The sequence below is a fragment of the Ovis aries genome, chromosome X (genome assembly GCF_016772045.2).
Source record: "Ovis aries strain OAR_USU_Benz2616 breed Rambouillet chromosome X, ARS-UI_Ramb_v3.0, whole genome shotgun sequence".
NCBI lineage: Eukaryota > Metazoa > Chordata > Mammalia > Artiodactyla > Bovidae > Ovis > Ovis aries.
Window position 1 is genome coordinate 84,130,328 of NC_056080.1, and position 17,981 is coordinate 84,148,308.

General features: G+C 39.7%; 1 protein-coding gene across 1 annotated transcript in view; it reads right to left on the reverse strand.

The window, feature by feature from the left end:
* The window catches only part of PASD1 (PAS domain containing repressor 1), a 70,042-nt gene extending 59,002 nt beyond the window's left edge, over positions 1–11,040 (reverse strand). The window contains exons 1-2 of the mRNA XM_042242340.1: positions 10,969–11,040; positions 8,732–8,821 (exon numbers count right to left, since the gene is read on the reverse strand). Of these exons, the coding sequence (XP_042098274.1) occupies positions 8,732–8,821; positions 10,969–11,040 (162 nt within the window). The remainder of the gene's footprint in view (positions 1–8,731; positions 8,822–10,968) is intronic.
* Positions 11,041–17,981: the final 6,941 nt, after the last annotated feature.

Consider the following 17,981-nt stretch of genomic DNA (forward strand, 5'->3'; position numbering starts at 1 on the left):
CTTATCACCTGCCCCACCTCAGCCATCTTATAGTCAGACCTGTTAAACTTCTAAAGTCTCAATTCATATTGACCCATTCTATGACCATCACCTCCTACCTTTCCAATGTGTTCATGCAAGTATTTGTTTATTTGGTTGTGCTGGGTCTTAACTGTGGTATGTGGGATCTTTGATCTACCTTCCATCATGACAGGCCCCCTGCATTGGGAGCTCGAAGTCTTAGCCAGTGAACCACCAGGAAAGTCCCTCAAAAGTATTTTAAATAGCATCAACTCCCTGACATTCTCTTCCTGTCTTTTTGTATACCACTTATCACTACCTGACATCATAGTCACATGTATAAAATATACAATATAAAATTAAAAATGGATAGGGTCCCTCAATAAAATATAACTTGCATTAAAAGAGAAACCTTGACTGCCTTATTTATTGCTACATCCTCAACACCTAAAACATAGTCTGGCATGAGTGAGCACCAATAAATATTAGTTGGATGAATGAATAATGCTGTACCATGTAGTTGAAATGTGGTGACATGAATTAACTGAATATCAGACATTAAGTAAAGAGTTTTTAATGTGATAGAAACAAAATAATAAGCAAAGTACTCTTTGTAGTTTAATGATGGCTTTGGGTCATGAACTACAAATTAAAAAGATTTTAACTGATTAATATTATTAATCTACAGTCAAAATTCAGAAATATATTTTTATGGTCCATTTGTAGAAGCCAGCCTACAAATTGGCCAATGCTCAAATTAGCAGATGGATCCTGTCTCAATCAAGAAAAATCTTGGCTCAATTGAGGGCAGAAATATAACCCTAGTTTAGCAAAGAAAACATGAATTAATAGGCAATAGGTTTTGACAATGAAAGCCGCATAGTAAGAAACTGACTTCTCAAAAGAATAGAATATTTTTCTTTCAACTTAACTTTTCAATGAAAATACTTTATTGATTTAGTTATAAAATACACTTTAGGTACCAAACCAAGTTACCTCTGATCAGTAGAGATCACTCATTCATTCCTTCACCTAACACCTGATTAATATCTGCTCCATGCCAGAACACTGTACTAGGTACATTCAAACAAACTAGCTCACCTAATCAGATTCCCTGTGAGAAGAACTCTCCTCTATTGAATTCATGAGGAAATGGAGGCTTGTCCAATTATGGAATGGAAAGAAGTTCAGAGATGAGATTCACACCCAGCTCTACCCAACTACAAATTCATTGTTCCTTCCATTACACCACAGCTACCTTGAGTCCAATTGGCTGATTTGTTACTGGGCCAGCTTCTGAATTTTGGATATTTTACATGAAGTAACTCATTATTTTTTTTTTTTTTTTTGCTGAAACCTATGATAGTTTAAAAAGATGAACCTGACATGACTATTCTAAATTGCAATGAACACAGAGTTCAGTAGGGAAGACGACACATGCACAATTACGATGCAAAGTATAAAATAATAAGTTGAGATCATTCCAGCCCTTGAAATAATAAATAATACAATAATACTCCAACAAGAGGTACAAAGCACTAAGTCTCACCAGTTCTTTCATTGGTAGAAGAAAGTATAGCATTGTCACCTAAAAGAATTCAAAGTTGATAGGGTCCACATGGGGTCTCACTCACCTGGGCGCCTCTGGAATTCAGCAGCATGTCTCTTTGGTATGCTGCTGCCCTGTCAGCCTCAGGGGGCAGAGGTGGGAGGTGGAGGGAAATACATTACCAAAAACAAACAGCAGGGGTACACCAGCAACTGACACTTGGGGCATACATCCAACAACTTCACAGAACACATTCTTCCTCTCCAAACAATCATAACGCCCTGTGGAGCAAAGGAAATCCCTGTCCTCCAATATGTGGATGATCTTCTCCTTTATAGTCCTTGGCTTACACACTCTCAACATCACACTATACAACTCCTTAATTTTCTAGCTGATAGAGGCTATCCAGTATCTCCCACCAAGGTTCAGCTTTGTCTTCCTAGAGTCACCTATCTTGGAGTCCTTTTAACACCAACAAAAAGATACATTACTACCAATAGAAAGTCCCTTATATCTACCCTACCACTCCCTATAACAAGTGTTATTAGTGCTCAGTCTGGGTTTTGCATTTTTGTATTGTTATCTTGTTTTATAGGTTGTCAGCCCCTCCCCTAATTTCCCCTTCCTCTCTGCCATCTGATCCTGAACTAACACCCAGAACAGGTGGAAACAGGATGACACCATTTAAAGGCAGGGAAGAGCCAAAGTAGAGATTTGGTTCCAGCTTTCAGGTGCTAACTACCTACTGTGCAGGGCATGATGCATAACATTGTCTTGTTCCCAGTGTACAGGATCTTTGCACACGTGTCTGAATCATCGAGGGATTTCCTCTGCTCTGCAGGGTGTTATGTATCATTTGGGGAGGAAGCATATGATCTGTGAGGTTGTTGGGTGTATGCCCCAAGTGTCAGTTGCTGGTGTACTTCTGCTGTTTGTTTTTGGTAATGCTGTATTTCCCCTCAGCTCCCACCTGTGGCCCCCTGAGGGTGGCAGGGCAGCAGCATAACAAAGAGACATGCTGCTGAATTCCAGAGGCGCCCAGGTGAGTGAGACCCCTTGTGCACCCTGTCAAAAGTGAGCAGTTTTTTTTTTTTTATCATGCACATTCTCTTGGATGGAAATAGCAGCCATAAGTTACTTATTAATTAACTACATTCTTTAAGGAAGGTGACAGTGACAATGCATGCTTGAGCATGCTCAGTCATTAAGCTGTATCCAACTCTTGGCAACCCCAAGGATTGCCGCACATGAGTCCTCTGTCCTCCACTGTCTCCTGAAGCTTGCTCAAACTCATGTCCATTGAGTTGGTGATGCCATCCAACCATCTAATCCTCTGTCATGCCCTTCTCCTTTTGCCTTCAATCTTTCGGCATTAGGGTCTTTTCCGATGAGTCAGTTCTTTGCATCAATCAGGTGGCCAAAGGAGTGGAGCTTCAGCTTCAGCATCAGTTCCTCCAATGAATATCAGGATTGACTGGTTTGATCTCCTTGCTTTCCAAGGGACTCTCAAGAGTCTTCTCTAGCACTACAGTTTGAAAGTGTCAATTCTTTGGTATTCAGCCTTCTTTATGATCCAACTCTCATATCCATACATGACTACTGGAAAATCCATAGCTTTGACTAAATGGACTTTTGTCAGCAAAGTGATATCTCTGCTTTTGAATATGCTGACAGGGTGGGCATGGTTTCCCAAGTGGCACTAGTGGTGAAGAACTCACCTGCTAATGCAAGAGACAAGGGTTCAGTCCCTGGCCTAGGAAGATCCCCTGGAACACTCCAGTATTCTTGCCAGGGAAATCCCATAGTCAGAGGAGCCTGGCGGGCTACAGTCCATGGGGTTGCAAAGAGTCTGACACGACTGAAGCAACTTAGCAAAGCAAAAAAAGTTTGTCATAGCTTTTCTTCCAAGGAGCAAGCACCTTTTAATTTCATGGCTGCAGTCACCATCTGCAGTGATTCTGGAGCTCAAGAAAATGAAATTGGTCACTGTATTCAAGTTTTCCCCATCTATTTGCCATGAAGTGATGGGACCAGAGGCCATGATCTTCGTTTGTTGAATGTTGAGTTTCAAGCCAGTTTTTTCACTCTCCTCTTTCACCTTCATCAAGAGGCTCTTTAGTTCCTCTATGCTTTCTGCTTAATCTAGGGTGGCTTCATCTGCATATCTGAGGTTATTGATATTTCTCCTGTCAGTCTTGATTCCAGCTTGTGCTTCATCCAGCCTGTCATTTTGCATGATGTACTCTGCACAGAAGTTAAACAAGCTGGGTAACAATATACAGCCTTAATGCATTCCTTTCCCAATTTGAAACCAATCTTTTTTTTTTTTTCCATGTCCAGTTCTAACTGTTGCTTCTTGACCTGTATACAGGTTTCTCAAGAAGCAGATAAGGCAGTCTGGTATTGCCATCTCTTTAAGAATTTTCCACAGTTTGTTGTGATCCACACAGTCAAAGGCTTCATCCACATAGTAAATGAAGCAGAAATAGATGTTTTTTTCTGGAATTCCCTTGCTTTTTCTATGATTCAACAGGTGATGTCAATTTGATCTATGGTTCCTCTGCTTTTTCTAAATCCAGCTTGAACATCTGGAAGTTCTTGGTTCACGTACTGCTGAAGCATAACTTGGAGGATTTTGAGCATTACCTTGCTAGTATGTGAAATGAGTACAATTGTACAGTAGTTGGAACATTCTTTGGCATTGCCCTCCTTTGGGATTGGAAAGAAAACTGACCTTTTCCAGTCCTGTGTGTATTGCAGTTTTCCAAATTTACTGGCATATTGAGTGCAGCACTTTAACAACATCATCTTTTAGGATTTGAAATAGCTTAGTTGGAATTCCATCATCTCCTCTAGCTTTGTTCATAGTGATGCTTCCTAAGGCCCACTTAACTTTACACTCTAGGATGTCTGGCTGTAGGTGAGTGATCACACCATCATGTTTATCTGGGTCACTAAGACCATTTTTTGTATAGCTCTTCTGTGTATTCTTGCCACCTCTTCTTAAAATCTTCTGCTTCTGTAAGGTCCATACCATTTCTATCCTTTATTGTGTCCATCTTTGCATGAAATGTTCCCTTGGTATCTCTAATTTTCTTGAAGATATCTCTGGTCTTTCCCATTCTATTGTTTTCCTCTATTTTGTTGCATTGTTCACTTAAGAAGGCTTTCTTATCTCTCCTTGCTATTCTTTGGAACTCTGCATTCAGACAGGTATATCTTTTCTTTTCTCCTTTGCCTTTCACTTCTATTCTTTTCTCAGCTATAAGCCTCCTCAGACAACCATTTTTGCCTTTTCACATTTCTTTTTCTTGGGGATGGTTTTGATCACTGGCTCCTGTACAAGGTTATGAACCTCCATCCATAGTTCTTCTGGCACTCTATCAGATCTAGTCCCTTAAATTTATTTGTCACTTCCACTGTACAATCATAAGGTATTTGATTTAGGTCATACCTGAATGGTCTAGTGGTTTTCCCTACTTTCTTCAATTTAAGTCTGAATTTTGCAATAAGAAGTTCATAATCTGAGCCACAGTCAGCTCCATATCTTATTTTTGCTGATTGTATAGGGCTTCTCCATTTTTGGCTGCAAAGAATATAATCAGTCCCATTTTAGTATTGACCATCTGGCAATGTCCATGTGTAGAGTTGTCTCTTGTGCTAGAGTGGTATCTTTTGTAAAGTTCTTCTCTGTATTCTTGACACCTCTTCTTAATCTCTTCTGCTTCTGTTAGGTCCTTGTCATTTCTGTCCTACCTTCATAGTCTATTCTTGATACAAGAGCCAGAGTGATTGTGATAAAAGTTAGATTCAGATAATTTCCTGCATCGGCTCCAAATGGTTTCCTCCCATCTCTGAGGAAAAGGCAAAGTCATTACAATGGCCCTAAACCAGGTGACCTCTGTTACTGCTCTGACCTCATCACCTCCTACAACTTTTCTTCTTGCTCACAGCACTCCAGTCCCAGTGGCCTCTTTATGATAGCTTTTCACACCAAGTATACTCCTGCCTTAGTGTCTTTTCATTTGCATTTGCTTCTGTTTGGAACACACTTTCTGCATGACTCACATACTCATCCTGTTCTAGTACATCACCTGATCACACAGGCCTTCACTAACCACACCATGCATAATATCCCACGTCCAGTCACTCTCTGAGTAATATTGTCCCCTACTGACAGATGAGAAATGAAAGCTCATGTAGTTAGTGACTGAGAGTTAAATTTTAATCTCTAGATTATTTGACTCCAAAGACCAAGTTCTTTCCACCTCACCATCCTATCGGCTTGGAATTGCCCAATAGACAGAGGTTCAGTTCAGATGCTCAGTTGTGTCTGACTACTGGAAAAACCACTGCAACACACCAGGCTTCCCTGTCCATCACCACCTCCTGGAGATTGCTCAAACTCATGTCTATCCAGTCAGTGATGCCATCCAATCATCTCATCCTCTTTCACCCCTTCTCCTCCTGCCTTCAATCTTTCCCAGCATTAGGGTCTTTTCCAATGTGCCAGTTCTTCACATCAGGTGGCCAAAGTATTGGAGCTTCAGCTCCAGCATCAGTCATTCCAATGAATACTCAGGACTGATTTCCTTTAGGATTGACTGGTTTGATCTTTTGCAGTCCAAGGGACTCTAAAGTGTTTTCTCCAAAACCACATTTCAAAAGCATCAATTCCTCAGCACTTAGCTTTGTTTATGGTTCAATTCTCACATCCATACATGACTACTGGAAAAAACACAGCTTTGATTAGATGGACCTTTGATTTTTAATGAAATTTTAGATTCCTGGAGCTGAGCTCCAGAAATGGTTTTGTCTCCATATTTATATGAGATGGGTGATTTATAAAATGAAATTTTAAATCAAAGCTTGGTAAAAAATCACAAGCTGTTAAAAACTAAGAGTTAGGATTTAAACACAAGTGTGAAACTGTGTCCCAGGTATGGTCCTTTTCAACCCTGTGTTAAAATAATATGGGTTTCCTTTGTGGCTCAGCTGGTAAAGAATCCTCCTGCAAGGCAGGAGGTCTGGGTTTGATCCCTGGGTTGGGAAGATCCCCTGGAGAAGGGGAAGGCTGCCCACTCTAGTATTCTGGCCTAGAAAATTCCATGGACTGTATAGTCCATGGGGTCACAAAGAGTCGGACATGACTGAGTGACTTTCACTGGAAAGAATATATAAATTCATTTCCTCTTAATATTTATGTACAGAGAAATACTTATAGCTTTACTTCCCTGGTGGCTCAGGTGGTAAACATCTGTCTACAATGAGGGATACCCAGGTTAGATCCCTGGGTCGGGAAGATCCCCTGGAGAAGGAAATGGCAACCCACTCCAGTACTCTTGCCTGGAAAATCCCATGGACGGAGGAGCTTGGTAGGCTGCAGTCCATGGGGTCGCTACAAGTCAGACACGACTGAGCGACTTCACTTCACTTTTACTTTAAGTACACCAAGCTCAGATTACCACGTACCTGGTTTAAGATGAGCAGTTCGAACTCATGTCCCAGACACCTCTACTTTAGGGTGACTCTTTGCGTGTGTGTTTGTTACCTCAAATGTTGGATGGTGAAACTCTCTTAAGAGTGAAAGCTCTGAACCAAAATGCATAAAAAATCAAGGATAACAGTATAAAAATCCTCATAGGAGGATCCTCAGGTAAAATCACTGGTCTCAGTCAATGGCCAATTTGCTTTAAGTAATATAAATATTACAAGAATTTAGGTAGCTTTCTGGTCTTCACTATAACAAACTTTAATGAATGATGTATTACATTCATATTCTTTCTTTTAATGTACATTTAATAAGACCATTCTCCTTCTATGATAAGATTCCTCTAAAGTCCAAGGCAATGAATATCTCGAATGCTATGCATGCTAAGTTGCTTCAGTCGTGTCCAACTCTTTGGAACCCCATGGACAGCAGCCCACCAGGCTCCTCTGTCCATGGAATTCTCCAGGCAGGAATACTGGAGTGGGTTGCCATCTCCTTCTCCAGGAATATCTCTAATATTTGCATTTTATTCAGCTGTTTTGGTATCTTATAAATATAAGCTGAATTTGGAAATGTAAATTGCTTTCTAAAAGAAAGGAAGAGAATGAAGAGTTTAAAAATGGATACAGATACCTTTAAATAAAGAGAAAAAAAAGGAGAAAAACTCTCTGAGTTTCTGAGTGGGCCATAGAACATGCCTACTGGAACAGTATAACTAGTGGAATAAGCATGTAATCCTCTTTGAACTTAACTGAAGAATAATTTAACAAAAATTCTATTAATGTGTGTGGTTCAAACTTGAATGCTACAGATCTGTGGGTGAGGGTGTGTCAAGTTCTTCAGACAATTCTGTGGAGTGAGGAATGTCCAATGAAAGCAATAATCCAGATATGATTAACACAATCAGTCAAGTGACAGAGATTTGGGAGTGGTGGTTGTTGTGGATGTATGCTACACATTTCCTTTTCACACACAGTCATGCATGCAATATGAAGGTTTGCAGTCCTTTCATGTTTAAGTGATATATGTGGTGGGTGTACAGCCTGAAGATCCAGAAAAAAATTTAGGAAATCATATTCTAAGTCAGTGGTGCTGAGAAGAGTGTAGAAAGCTCTCCTGAGAGGGATATAGTGACACCAAAGACTCAGGAAGAACTGACTATTTTGAACACCTGATACTCTGACTATAACGCATGTGAGTGTCTCTCCAGCAATATGTACAACATTGCTAAATTAGGCAATCATTTATTTTTTCCCCAAATTAGATCATGTCTTATTCCTCAACTTAAAGAAACAAAATGCAAATCAGACCTGGAAATGGATGTCATGAGCTAGCATGACCAAATCATGACATTCATTGTTTAATCAGTATGTGGTAGACTCAAATGTACAAAATCAGACACATCCATCTGGTTGAGGGCTGCCTGGCAAAGCAGTCACCTTGGGGACCATCACCTTCAAGGGCAGTTTACAAACCACACACCAGTGCACACCCAGTGTTTCATTACCTTATGTCACAGTTTGTTTCTTATAGCTTTAAAACTGAAACCAATGGAGAGGAAAATAAACCAGGTGCACATTTTGACAACATTAACACTGTCTTCTCTGATGAGTTGTATGCTGCTAAAAACAAATAATGAACCCCTATACAACAAGGCGAATGATCCTTTCCCAAAAACTGAGAGAACTTACAGGTAAATGGCCAAGAAGTGAAGTGATGCGACGGGCCACGGAAATTATTATTCCATCTGTGCTCACTATTATCATAAATCCATCCAATGACTAATGAAAATAGAATAATAATCTAATTAAATAGTGGAACAGTAATAAAATGATAGCTTTATTTCTAAATGCATAAATAATTATAATCACACACTGAAAATGTATTGTGGTCCTTAAATATCAATAAAGCAAGCCCAGAATTAATTAAAATTCCATTATTCTGCCTCCTACACAGAATCTACTTAACCTTAAGCATGAGATGTTTATCAAATGATGTTTCACTTAGACAAACACATTTCAGTGTACACCCAATTAACACAAAATTCTCCAACACAAGCTAGGAAGATTCATTTCCATGTGTTGGTTATTTCACACTTAATTCAAAATTAATTCCAAAAACAGTAAGAATATTTTAGAGGGCATTTTCATTTGTAGTTAGTCATCTACTTATAAATATGGCTATTGCCTTCACTTTCCTGCTATATAATGGGACAGATATCCAGACAAATGCCTCCTAGTAAAGAACACCTAAAATGATGGATGAAATTTATAAAACAGGGAGAAGCTTATGGTAAAGTACGGGAAAAAATCTGATACAGAAATGACTAGAACATGGGAAGTCAAAGGATATCGAAGCTTGCATATGCTTCCGAGCATGGGAAGCACATGCTTGGGAGCATCTATGCTACATTGATGGCACAGAGTCAGGGGGACAGAAAACAAAGCTTGGACCCACACAAAGTGGGGGGTTGAAATCAAAGACTCCCGTATCAAGCCAGGAAAGGAACACTCTCAGCAGACAAAATAGAAAGATCTTATCCAACAAAGAGTGCCAGGGAACTCATAATCTGCCTATCTTGCCTCAGCCTCAGCTCTGGCTAGAAAAGGAAAAGAAGAACTGGTCTCCTCTGGGAATTGCAAACAGAAGCCCACACTCACACTAACTACCTGTGTAGCCCTCAACACTCCAAGTCTATTATTTACTTTCAAATGGTCCTGACTCCAAATATCTAGGAAAAATAAATTGAAATCACCTCTTGAGAATGATTTTTAAACCAGGGCTCAAAGAATGTAGATAAATTTCCAAATAACATAAGTTTGTCATAAATGATTAACAAATGTGGGAAAAACATGAAACATGAACAAGAGGCAGTGTAAAGAATAAAATGCAGAATGAGATTTAAAACTGCACATACAAGAAATATCAGAGACAGAATATAAAATAAGTACAATAAGTATGCTTAAAAGCAACTATACTGCAATAAAAATTAATAAATTAATAAAAATATATATATACACCAAAAACATGCTTCCTATGCTTAAATAAATCTTAAAAGGGTATTGAAAATATAATGAAGGAAGAGGAGACTCCTAACTGACTAGGCAGATATGAAAATTAATCAAAAGAAATGATATCATCAAAATAAAAACTCAATATGTAGGTCAAATAGCAAGTTAGAGCATAGGTGGAAAGATCATTTTTGAAGTGGAAGACAAAGCTGAAGAAATGACTCAGATGCAACACAAGGAGACAAAGGAATGGAAGATAAGAGAAATGAAATGAGACAGAGAAGAGCGGGAAAGTGCACTGGACATTTTACACATGTTCACTTTAAGATATTGTACAGAGAAAGAAGTCAGAGCTGAGAGATGGCAATTCTCTCAAGGATGCATAACAAGTAAGTAATAAAGGCACAGTTCATATCCTTCTCCATCTGACTCAAAGGATCATGGTCATTCGGGCTTTAGTCTGTGGCCTTTGAACTCAGTAAAACCTACCAGTTCCTTTGGAAGTAGAAACCATAAACATCTCATGTCCTTGAGGAAAAAAAAAAAAGTAAGGAATGAAAAGGCTTAATCTGTAGAATCTAACAACCTGTGTTGAATGAATCTTCCAGATAATTAATTAACTTGCCACTAAACTATGCAAACACTTGTTCATTTTTGTTGTCACTGGAGATCAGTGGGTTCAGCTGGCATAAGAAACATCCAGGCAGCCTGCTAGACATGAAGGCTCCTGGCCCTACTAAGATAGAGATTCCAATTCAAATAGTTTAAGGTGGGTCTCAGGAATCTGTGTTTTTACCAAGTTCCCTAGGTAATTCTGTAGGTAGAGTCCCCTAGTCACACTTCAAAAAACAGTATTCTGTATCTTTTACTACATGCATTCTACATATAAAGCAATCAGAGAACAAACTCCCTCTTACTTGTAGTGTCTTCTGGATAAAATCCTCGTAGTTCTGAAATGATGGGGTCCAATTCAGTGTTTCTATAGACATTTTTATAAGGAAGAAAGGATAAAAAATGGTCACATTAAAATGATTAGCTTATGGGTATTAGATTTTTCAAAGTTATAATTAATTTTATAGAAAAGACTCTCATGAGAAAATGCTGAGTGCTAATGAAGAATCTGAGGTAGACTAACTAATTGCTTATAAGCTATCATCAACAAAGAAGTGTTTGGAATTGAAAAAGACCTTGAAGATCATCCATCTCAATTTCTACTGTACGCAGGATGATCTTTCTAACAACGTTATGATCTTCAATTCCCAGTTCTTTCCCTTTCTTGACTTCTGTAAGTCTTCTGAATTCTACCCAAACCCAATATTCACAATATACCAGATAAGGTACAGGCTATTGAATGCTCCAGGTGTATTAAGACACTGCATTCCAGGCAGATGCTTTAACCTCTGAGCCACCAGGGAAGCTGGCGAAAATGTCCTCAGTCCCTGGCTAAAATACAGAATTCCATGACTGTTCCATCAAATTAAGTTTTTAGCAAAGGCCCTCAACTAGACAATCCTTAAGCTGTATCTTGTAATTCTCCAAAGCTGCAGATATTCTTCTGTCTCCCCTACCCCCTTCTCCATGTTTCAAGGTTTTCTGGTTTTCCCAATGAACAGTTTCAGCTCCTGAACTAACTCAGAGTGTCTGCTATCAACATCCACCCCACTTCACCTCCCCCAATCCCACCTGTTCCACTGACTTCACTAACCCGGGGACCTCACTAACACAGCCCTCCAATCTCCAGTTATTTGAATGTATGTCCATAAATGTTTGTTTCTTCTCCTCACAAAGATGGTGAGGAGACCCATAAAACTGTAATGCCTATTCATAATGTTACATCCTTTGACAAAGACAAATATAACAGCAGCACTTGCTCTCTTGGTGGGCAGGAGTCTCAGATCCTTTTCTATGAGTAGATACGAAGGGGCCCAGGCATGAGCAGAAGAGCTCCTGAACCCTCACTTAAGAGGGCATGAGAAGAGGGTGTGTAACTATGTGGGAAGGAAGAATAATATAACACATAAACCATGCCGGTTGCACAACTGCCTCACAATCAGTGTTCCTGACCCCTGTCCCAGCCTGGAAACTGAATTCTGGTCACAACTTCTCCAACTCAGAAAACAAACCATGCCCCTCTCCCATGGCTGATTTCTGAGGTCATTCCCCCACTGACTTTCAGGTCCATCTAGTGACTTTCATCTCCTATACTCCCTACAAAGAAATACAAAAGACAAAAGACAGTCCATATATTTCCAGAAAATAAAACCTATGTATTTTATAAAACAAACATAAAGGGCTTTTCTACATTACTATATTACCCATGAACTTGTTCTTGTTTTGTTTCTAGGGTAGGCACCATATACAATTCTTCACTAAAACCCCAGTGTCCCACATAGTACTTAACTCACAATAGGAACTTGGCAACTCTTGTTAAGCTGAACCTCATTTATTCATTTGATTAACTACCACGTACTGGGCTCCTACTACATATCCTACTCTGTTTTAGAGGCTAATGATAGAGCACGAACAAGACAAATAAAATGACCATTCTTTTGAATCTTACAGACCGGTGGGGAAGGTAGACAGATAGCCAACACATAGACCAGGGAATTGGTGGTTGCATATACCTTGAAGTACAATAATTTCAACTGGGTGTATGGGGAAAGCCTTGCTGAGAAAGTGAAAAATGGCAGAAAGAGAGCCATGTGAAAATCCGGGAGCAAGGAGAGAATCTCAGGCAGAAGAAGCAGTAAGTACAAAGGGAGACAGGAAAGATTTTGGCCAATTTAAATAACAGGAGGTCAAAGGGACTACTGTAGGGTGACCAAGGGATAGAGCAGTGGGAAATGAAGTCTGAGAGACAGGCAGAACCAGATTATGTAGTGTACATGAGGGAGCCATCATTGTTTTGAGTGGAACAGCATGTGCTTTCAAGCAGAAGAGTGACATATGTTTCTTTTTTCTAATACTTGTATTAGAAAATATATTTTCCTATATTTCGTTAAGGCAAACATGAACAAGTTCCCTGAGCAGGGGCCCCTGCATCGAGAGCATTGGATCCCAACCACTGAACCACCAGGGAAGTCCCTTGATATATATTTTTTAAAGATCACTATGGCTGTTTATGAAAAATAGGTCAAACTAAAGCACATCTGGAGAAACGCTGGACTGGAAGAAGCACAAGCTAGAATCAAGATTGCCAGGAGAAATATCAATAACCTCACATATGCAGATGACACCACCCTTATGGCAGAAAGTAAAGAGGAACTAAAAAGTCTCTTGATGAAAGTGAAAGTGGAGAGTGAAAAAGTTGGCTTAAAGCTCAACATTCAGAAAATGAAGATCATTGCATCCGGTCCCATCACTTCATGGGAAATAGATGGGAAATAGTGGAAACAGTGGCAGACTATTTTTTTGGGCTCCAAAATCACTGCAGATGGTGACTGCAGCCATGAAATTAAAAGATGCTTACTCCTTGGAAGAAAAGTTATGACCAACCTAGAGAGCATATTCAAAAGCAGAGATATTACTTTGCCAACAAAGGTCCGTCTAGTCAAGGCTATGGTTTTCCAGTGGTCATGTATGGATGTGAGAGTTGGACTGTGAAGAAGGCTGAGCGCCGAAGAAGTGATGCTTTTGAACTGTGGTGTTGGAGAAGACTCTTGAAAGTCCCTTGGACTGCAAGGAGATCCAACCAGTCCATTCTGAAGGAGATCAGCCCTGGGATTTCTTTGGAAGGAATGATGCTAAAGCTGAAACTCCAGTACTATGACCACCTCATACGAAGAGTTGACTCATTGGAAAAGAGTCTGATGCTGCGAGGGATTGGGGGCAGGAGGAGAAGGGGACGACAGAGGATGAGATGGCTGGATGGCATGACTGACTCAATGGACATGAGTCTGTGTGAACTCTGGGAGTTGGTGATGGACAGGGAGGCCTGGCATGCTGCGATCCATGGGGTAGCAAAGAGTTGGACACGACTGAGCAACTGAACTGAACCGAGCTGAGGGAGCAAAGTGAAGCAAGGGAGCCTCGCTCGAAAGTGTGTTCAAATGGAATAGATGGTGGTGGCCTGGATTAGGTTGGTCCACCAAGGCTATGGAAGTGGCAGAGTGAATGGATTTGAGATATACTTTAGAAGCAAAACTAAAAGGATTTGCTGATGGATTGGTGGAGGACACAAGAATGACAACTGGAGTTTATTTTGAGCTGCTAGAAGAATGGTGGTACTTTTACTGAAACTGGGAAAATCAAGGCTGGGAGTGTGAGAGGAATAGAGAGGTCCTGAATGGTGATGTTACCTTTCCTGTTAGACAACCAAGCAAAGAAGTCACAGAGGAAACTCTCTTGCTGATTTGATAATGAGTATGATTCTCAAGCATAGAGGTAAGGGAGATGGTTCGGGCTGCAGATAGATTTTTAAAATGGGAGGCACTGACATCCAAGTAGCCCTTCAAATTAAGGGACTGGATGAGATTACGTGGGGAATGACTGTAGACAGAGAAAACAAAAGGTCCTAGGACTGAACCCTAGGGCACATCCATGATTCAAAGTTGAAAAGGGAAAGAGGGGATGGGAAAAAGAGAGAGAGAAGGAATGGCCAATGAGTTAGGAGAGAAACAAGAATCCAGTTACCCAGGTATCCTGGAAGCTGAGAGAAAAATGCTTAAAGAAGGAGGGAGTGATCACCTGTGCAATGTTATTATGAAAGATAAGGATAGTTAAGGGACCAAAGACCTCAGCAATGTGGAGGCCACTGCTATTCCTGACAGAAGTAGTTGTTCTGGAGTGGGGGGAGCTCCAGGCTCAGTGAAGTGGGTTGAGAAAGGATGGGGCACGAGGAAGTGAACACAGGGTCAATACAATCATTTCGAGAAGTTTTGTTGTGAAGGGGACACAAAAATAGGGCCACAGCTGAAGGTATCATGGGGCCAAGAAAAAATATTTTTAAGGTAAGAGTGATCTTCTACAGCATGATTACGTGCTTATGAGCGTAACCTGCTCAGACGTTTTGAGTTAAATATACTTAAATATTACAGGTACTATTTGACACCCTTGGGGCCCTGTTTCCCTTAGCAACATTTACATATGCCTTCAAGTGCCTAAGATACAGAAATTTGCACTACTGTTGCCCAGAATACTTCTACTAATTCTCATTTCCTTATTCCACTTTTGCATGAACCTCAATAATGCTTTTAGCATCGAACATAAGAAAATTATAAATAGAGAGAAACTAAATATCCACATAATAGAAGTTGCTTCAGGAGATCATCTCATCATTGCTGCTGCTGCTGCTGTTACTATTTAGTCACTCAGTCGTGTCCAACTCTTTGTGACACCATGCACTATAGCCTGCCAGGCTCCTCTGTCCATGGGATTTCCCAGGCTGGAGTGGGTTACCATTTCCTCCTCCAGGGGATCTTCCCAACCCAGGGATTGAACCTACATCTCCAGCATTAGCAGGCAGATTCTTTACCAGGGAAGCCCCATCTAGTCATTAATCCCACACAATGATGTTTGAGGTAAAGGGAGAGTTCCAGCTGTCCCACCCACAGCTACTTTTCAATATAGCTAAGATCAGCTGAAACCTGTCTTTTGTGAAAGAGCAGAAATACTCTGTGATTTTTCCACTCTGTTTTTCTTCACAGGAGAGCCTTTCCTCTGCAGGAAATCATGTAGTCCTCTGAGGACAGAATTGATGTGCATCTTTTTCTCATCTTCAGACAAATCTCTATATCTAATTGATAAAAGACAAAGAAGGTTATTCATAAGGGTACATGCATGCTAAGTCACTTCAGTTGTGTCTGACTCTTTGCAGCCCTGTGGACTGTAACCTGTCAGGCTCCTCTGTCCATGGGATTCTCTAGGCAAGAATACTGGAGTGTGTTGCCGTTTCCTCCTCCAAGGGATCTTCCCAACCCAGGGATCGAACCTGAGTCTCTTAGTCTCCTGCATTAGCAGGCAGGTTCTTTACCACCAGCACCACCTGGGAAGCCCATAGGAAGCCTACAAAGTATTATAATACAATTAGGGTGAGGGATATGAAGTACCCACCAGACAGGTCAAATTTCTCTGAGTTAGTCAAGTTTCCCAGAGGAAGGAGAATTTTGCAAGATGTGAAATAGGAAGGGAGGACAGGGGAGAGGTCTTTGAGGAAAATATCAGTCAATTAGGAATTCATACCGCCTCCTTTTTCTTCCGTCATCTTCATCCATTTTTCAGTGATATAAGAAAGAATCCTGAAATCAAAGTGGAGTCACATTTTACTAAGAAACCAATCTATGATGAATCACATAAAGCAATAAGATTAATCAAAATTCTCAATTTCCCTTGAGGAATGCCTACTTCTTTTAAAGAGAATCTCATTAAGCATCTGTAGATGCTAAAGACTTGCTTTATTGTGTGATCCCCAATGAATGTTTGTCACAATAATACTACATATGAATGCATTTGGAAAAAGTTGCAAAAACACTGTGAAGTTACACAACTTAATCCCAAAGTCAGGTACTTGTTGGTTTAATTCTGAACCCTTAGATTCCTTTAAATTCCACTGATTTCATGAAACAAAGACAGATGTGGATTGAAAACTTCATGCCTAGCAAATATATCATGCCACAATAGACAAAAGCCTGCACTTATCATTGATATCACAGAATATCACTGATATCCTTGGCATAGAAGAATGACCTTGACAACACCAGAAGTCTCTGCTTTGAGTTGTATAATTAGACTCACACATCATCTCAAGGTTGAAACCTCAAGATAGAATTCAATGACATTAAAATACATGTGCATTAAACAAGAAGGCACTGTTAAAATATAGCAAACATCTTGTAAATGCTCTCAAGAAAATAAGAGAAAGCTCAGGTGTCAAACCCTAGGCAGATACTGAGAACAAGCTGAGAACACACCGACCTGTGCTGCTAGGGAGATGATGAAGCATAACTTACATCCTTCACATCTAGCAGAGTGCTAGGAAAAGACTGAAAAAGTGAACAGAGCTTTCAGATGGGATAACATCAGGCAATCTAAAATATAGGTAACTAGATTCCTAGAAGGGAGAGGAAAAGTAATATTTGGATAATGGCCAATTGTTCCCATACTGGATGAAAAACATAAATTCGTATATTCCTGAAGCTCAATGAATCCAAGAACTAAACACCATGAAAAGCTTACCAAGGCACATCATAAACAAACTGCTGAAAAGCAATTGCAAAGAGAAAATCTTAAAAGCAAAAAGAAATAAAAGACACATTTAATAGAGTGGGGAAGAATGTCCTCTGTCTGACTTATCAGAATAACCCAAGCCAAGAGAAAATGAAACATCTTCAAAGTTCTAGGGGCAAACAAATCAACTTAGAATTCTATATCCACTAAGAATGAGCCCTTCAAAGAAATTGAAGGTAAAATAAAGACACCTGCAGATGAACAAAAACTGGAAGAAGTCAAGGCCAGCATACTAGCACTATCAGAAATGTTAAAGGAAGGACTTCAAATAGAAGGAAAAGGATGCCAGATGGAAAGTTATATCTACATAAAGAAATGAAAATAACTGGAAATAATATGTACATGAGTAAATATAATATTTGCATCTTCAATTTCTTTAAAAGATAACTGAAATAAAAGCAAGGAACTATAAGGTTTGTAATACATATTGATATCAAATCTATTACAATAATAATATAAAAGACAGGAGGGTGGAAAGCAAAAATCTACTGTTATGAGGTTCTTACATTATACATGAAGTGGCACAATATTAATTCACATCAGATAGTAATAAATTGAAGATGTATACTATAAACTGCCTAGAGCAACAAATAAAGCACACATGAGATATAGATTATAAGTCAAAAGAGATAAAATGGAATATTAATTACTCATTTCATCCAGAAGCAGAAAAAGAAGGCAAAGAAAACAAAGATCAAATGGGACA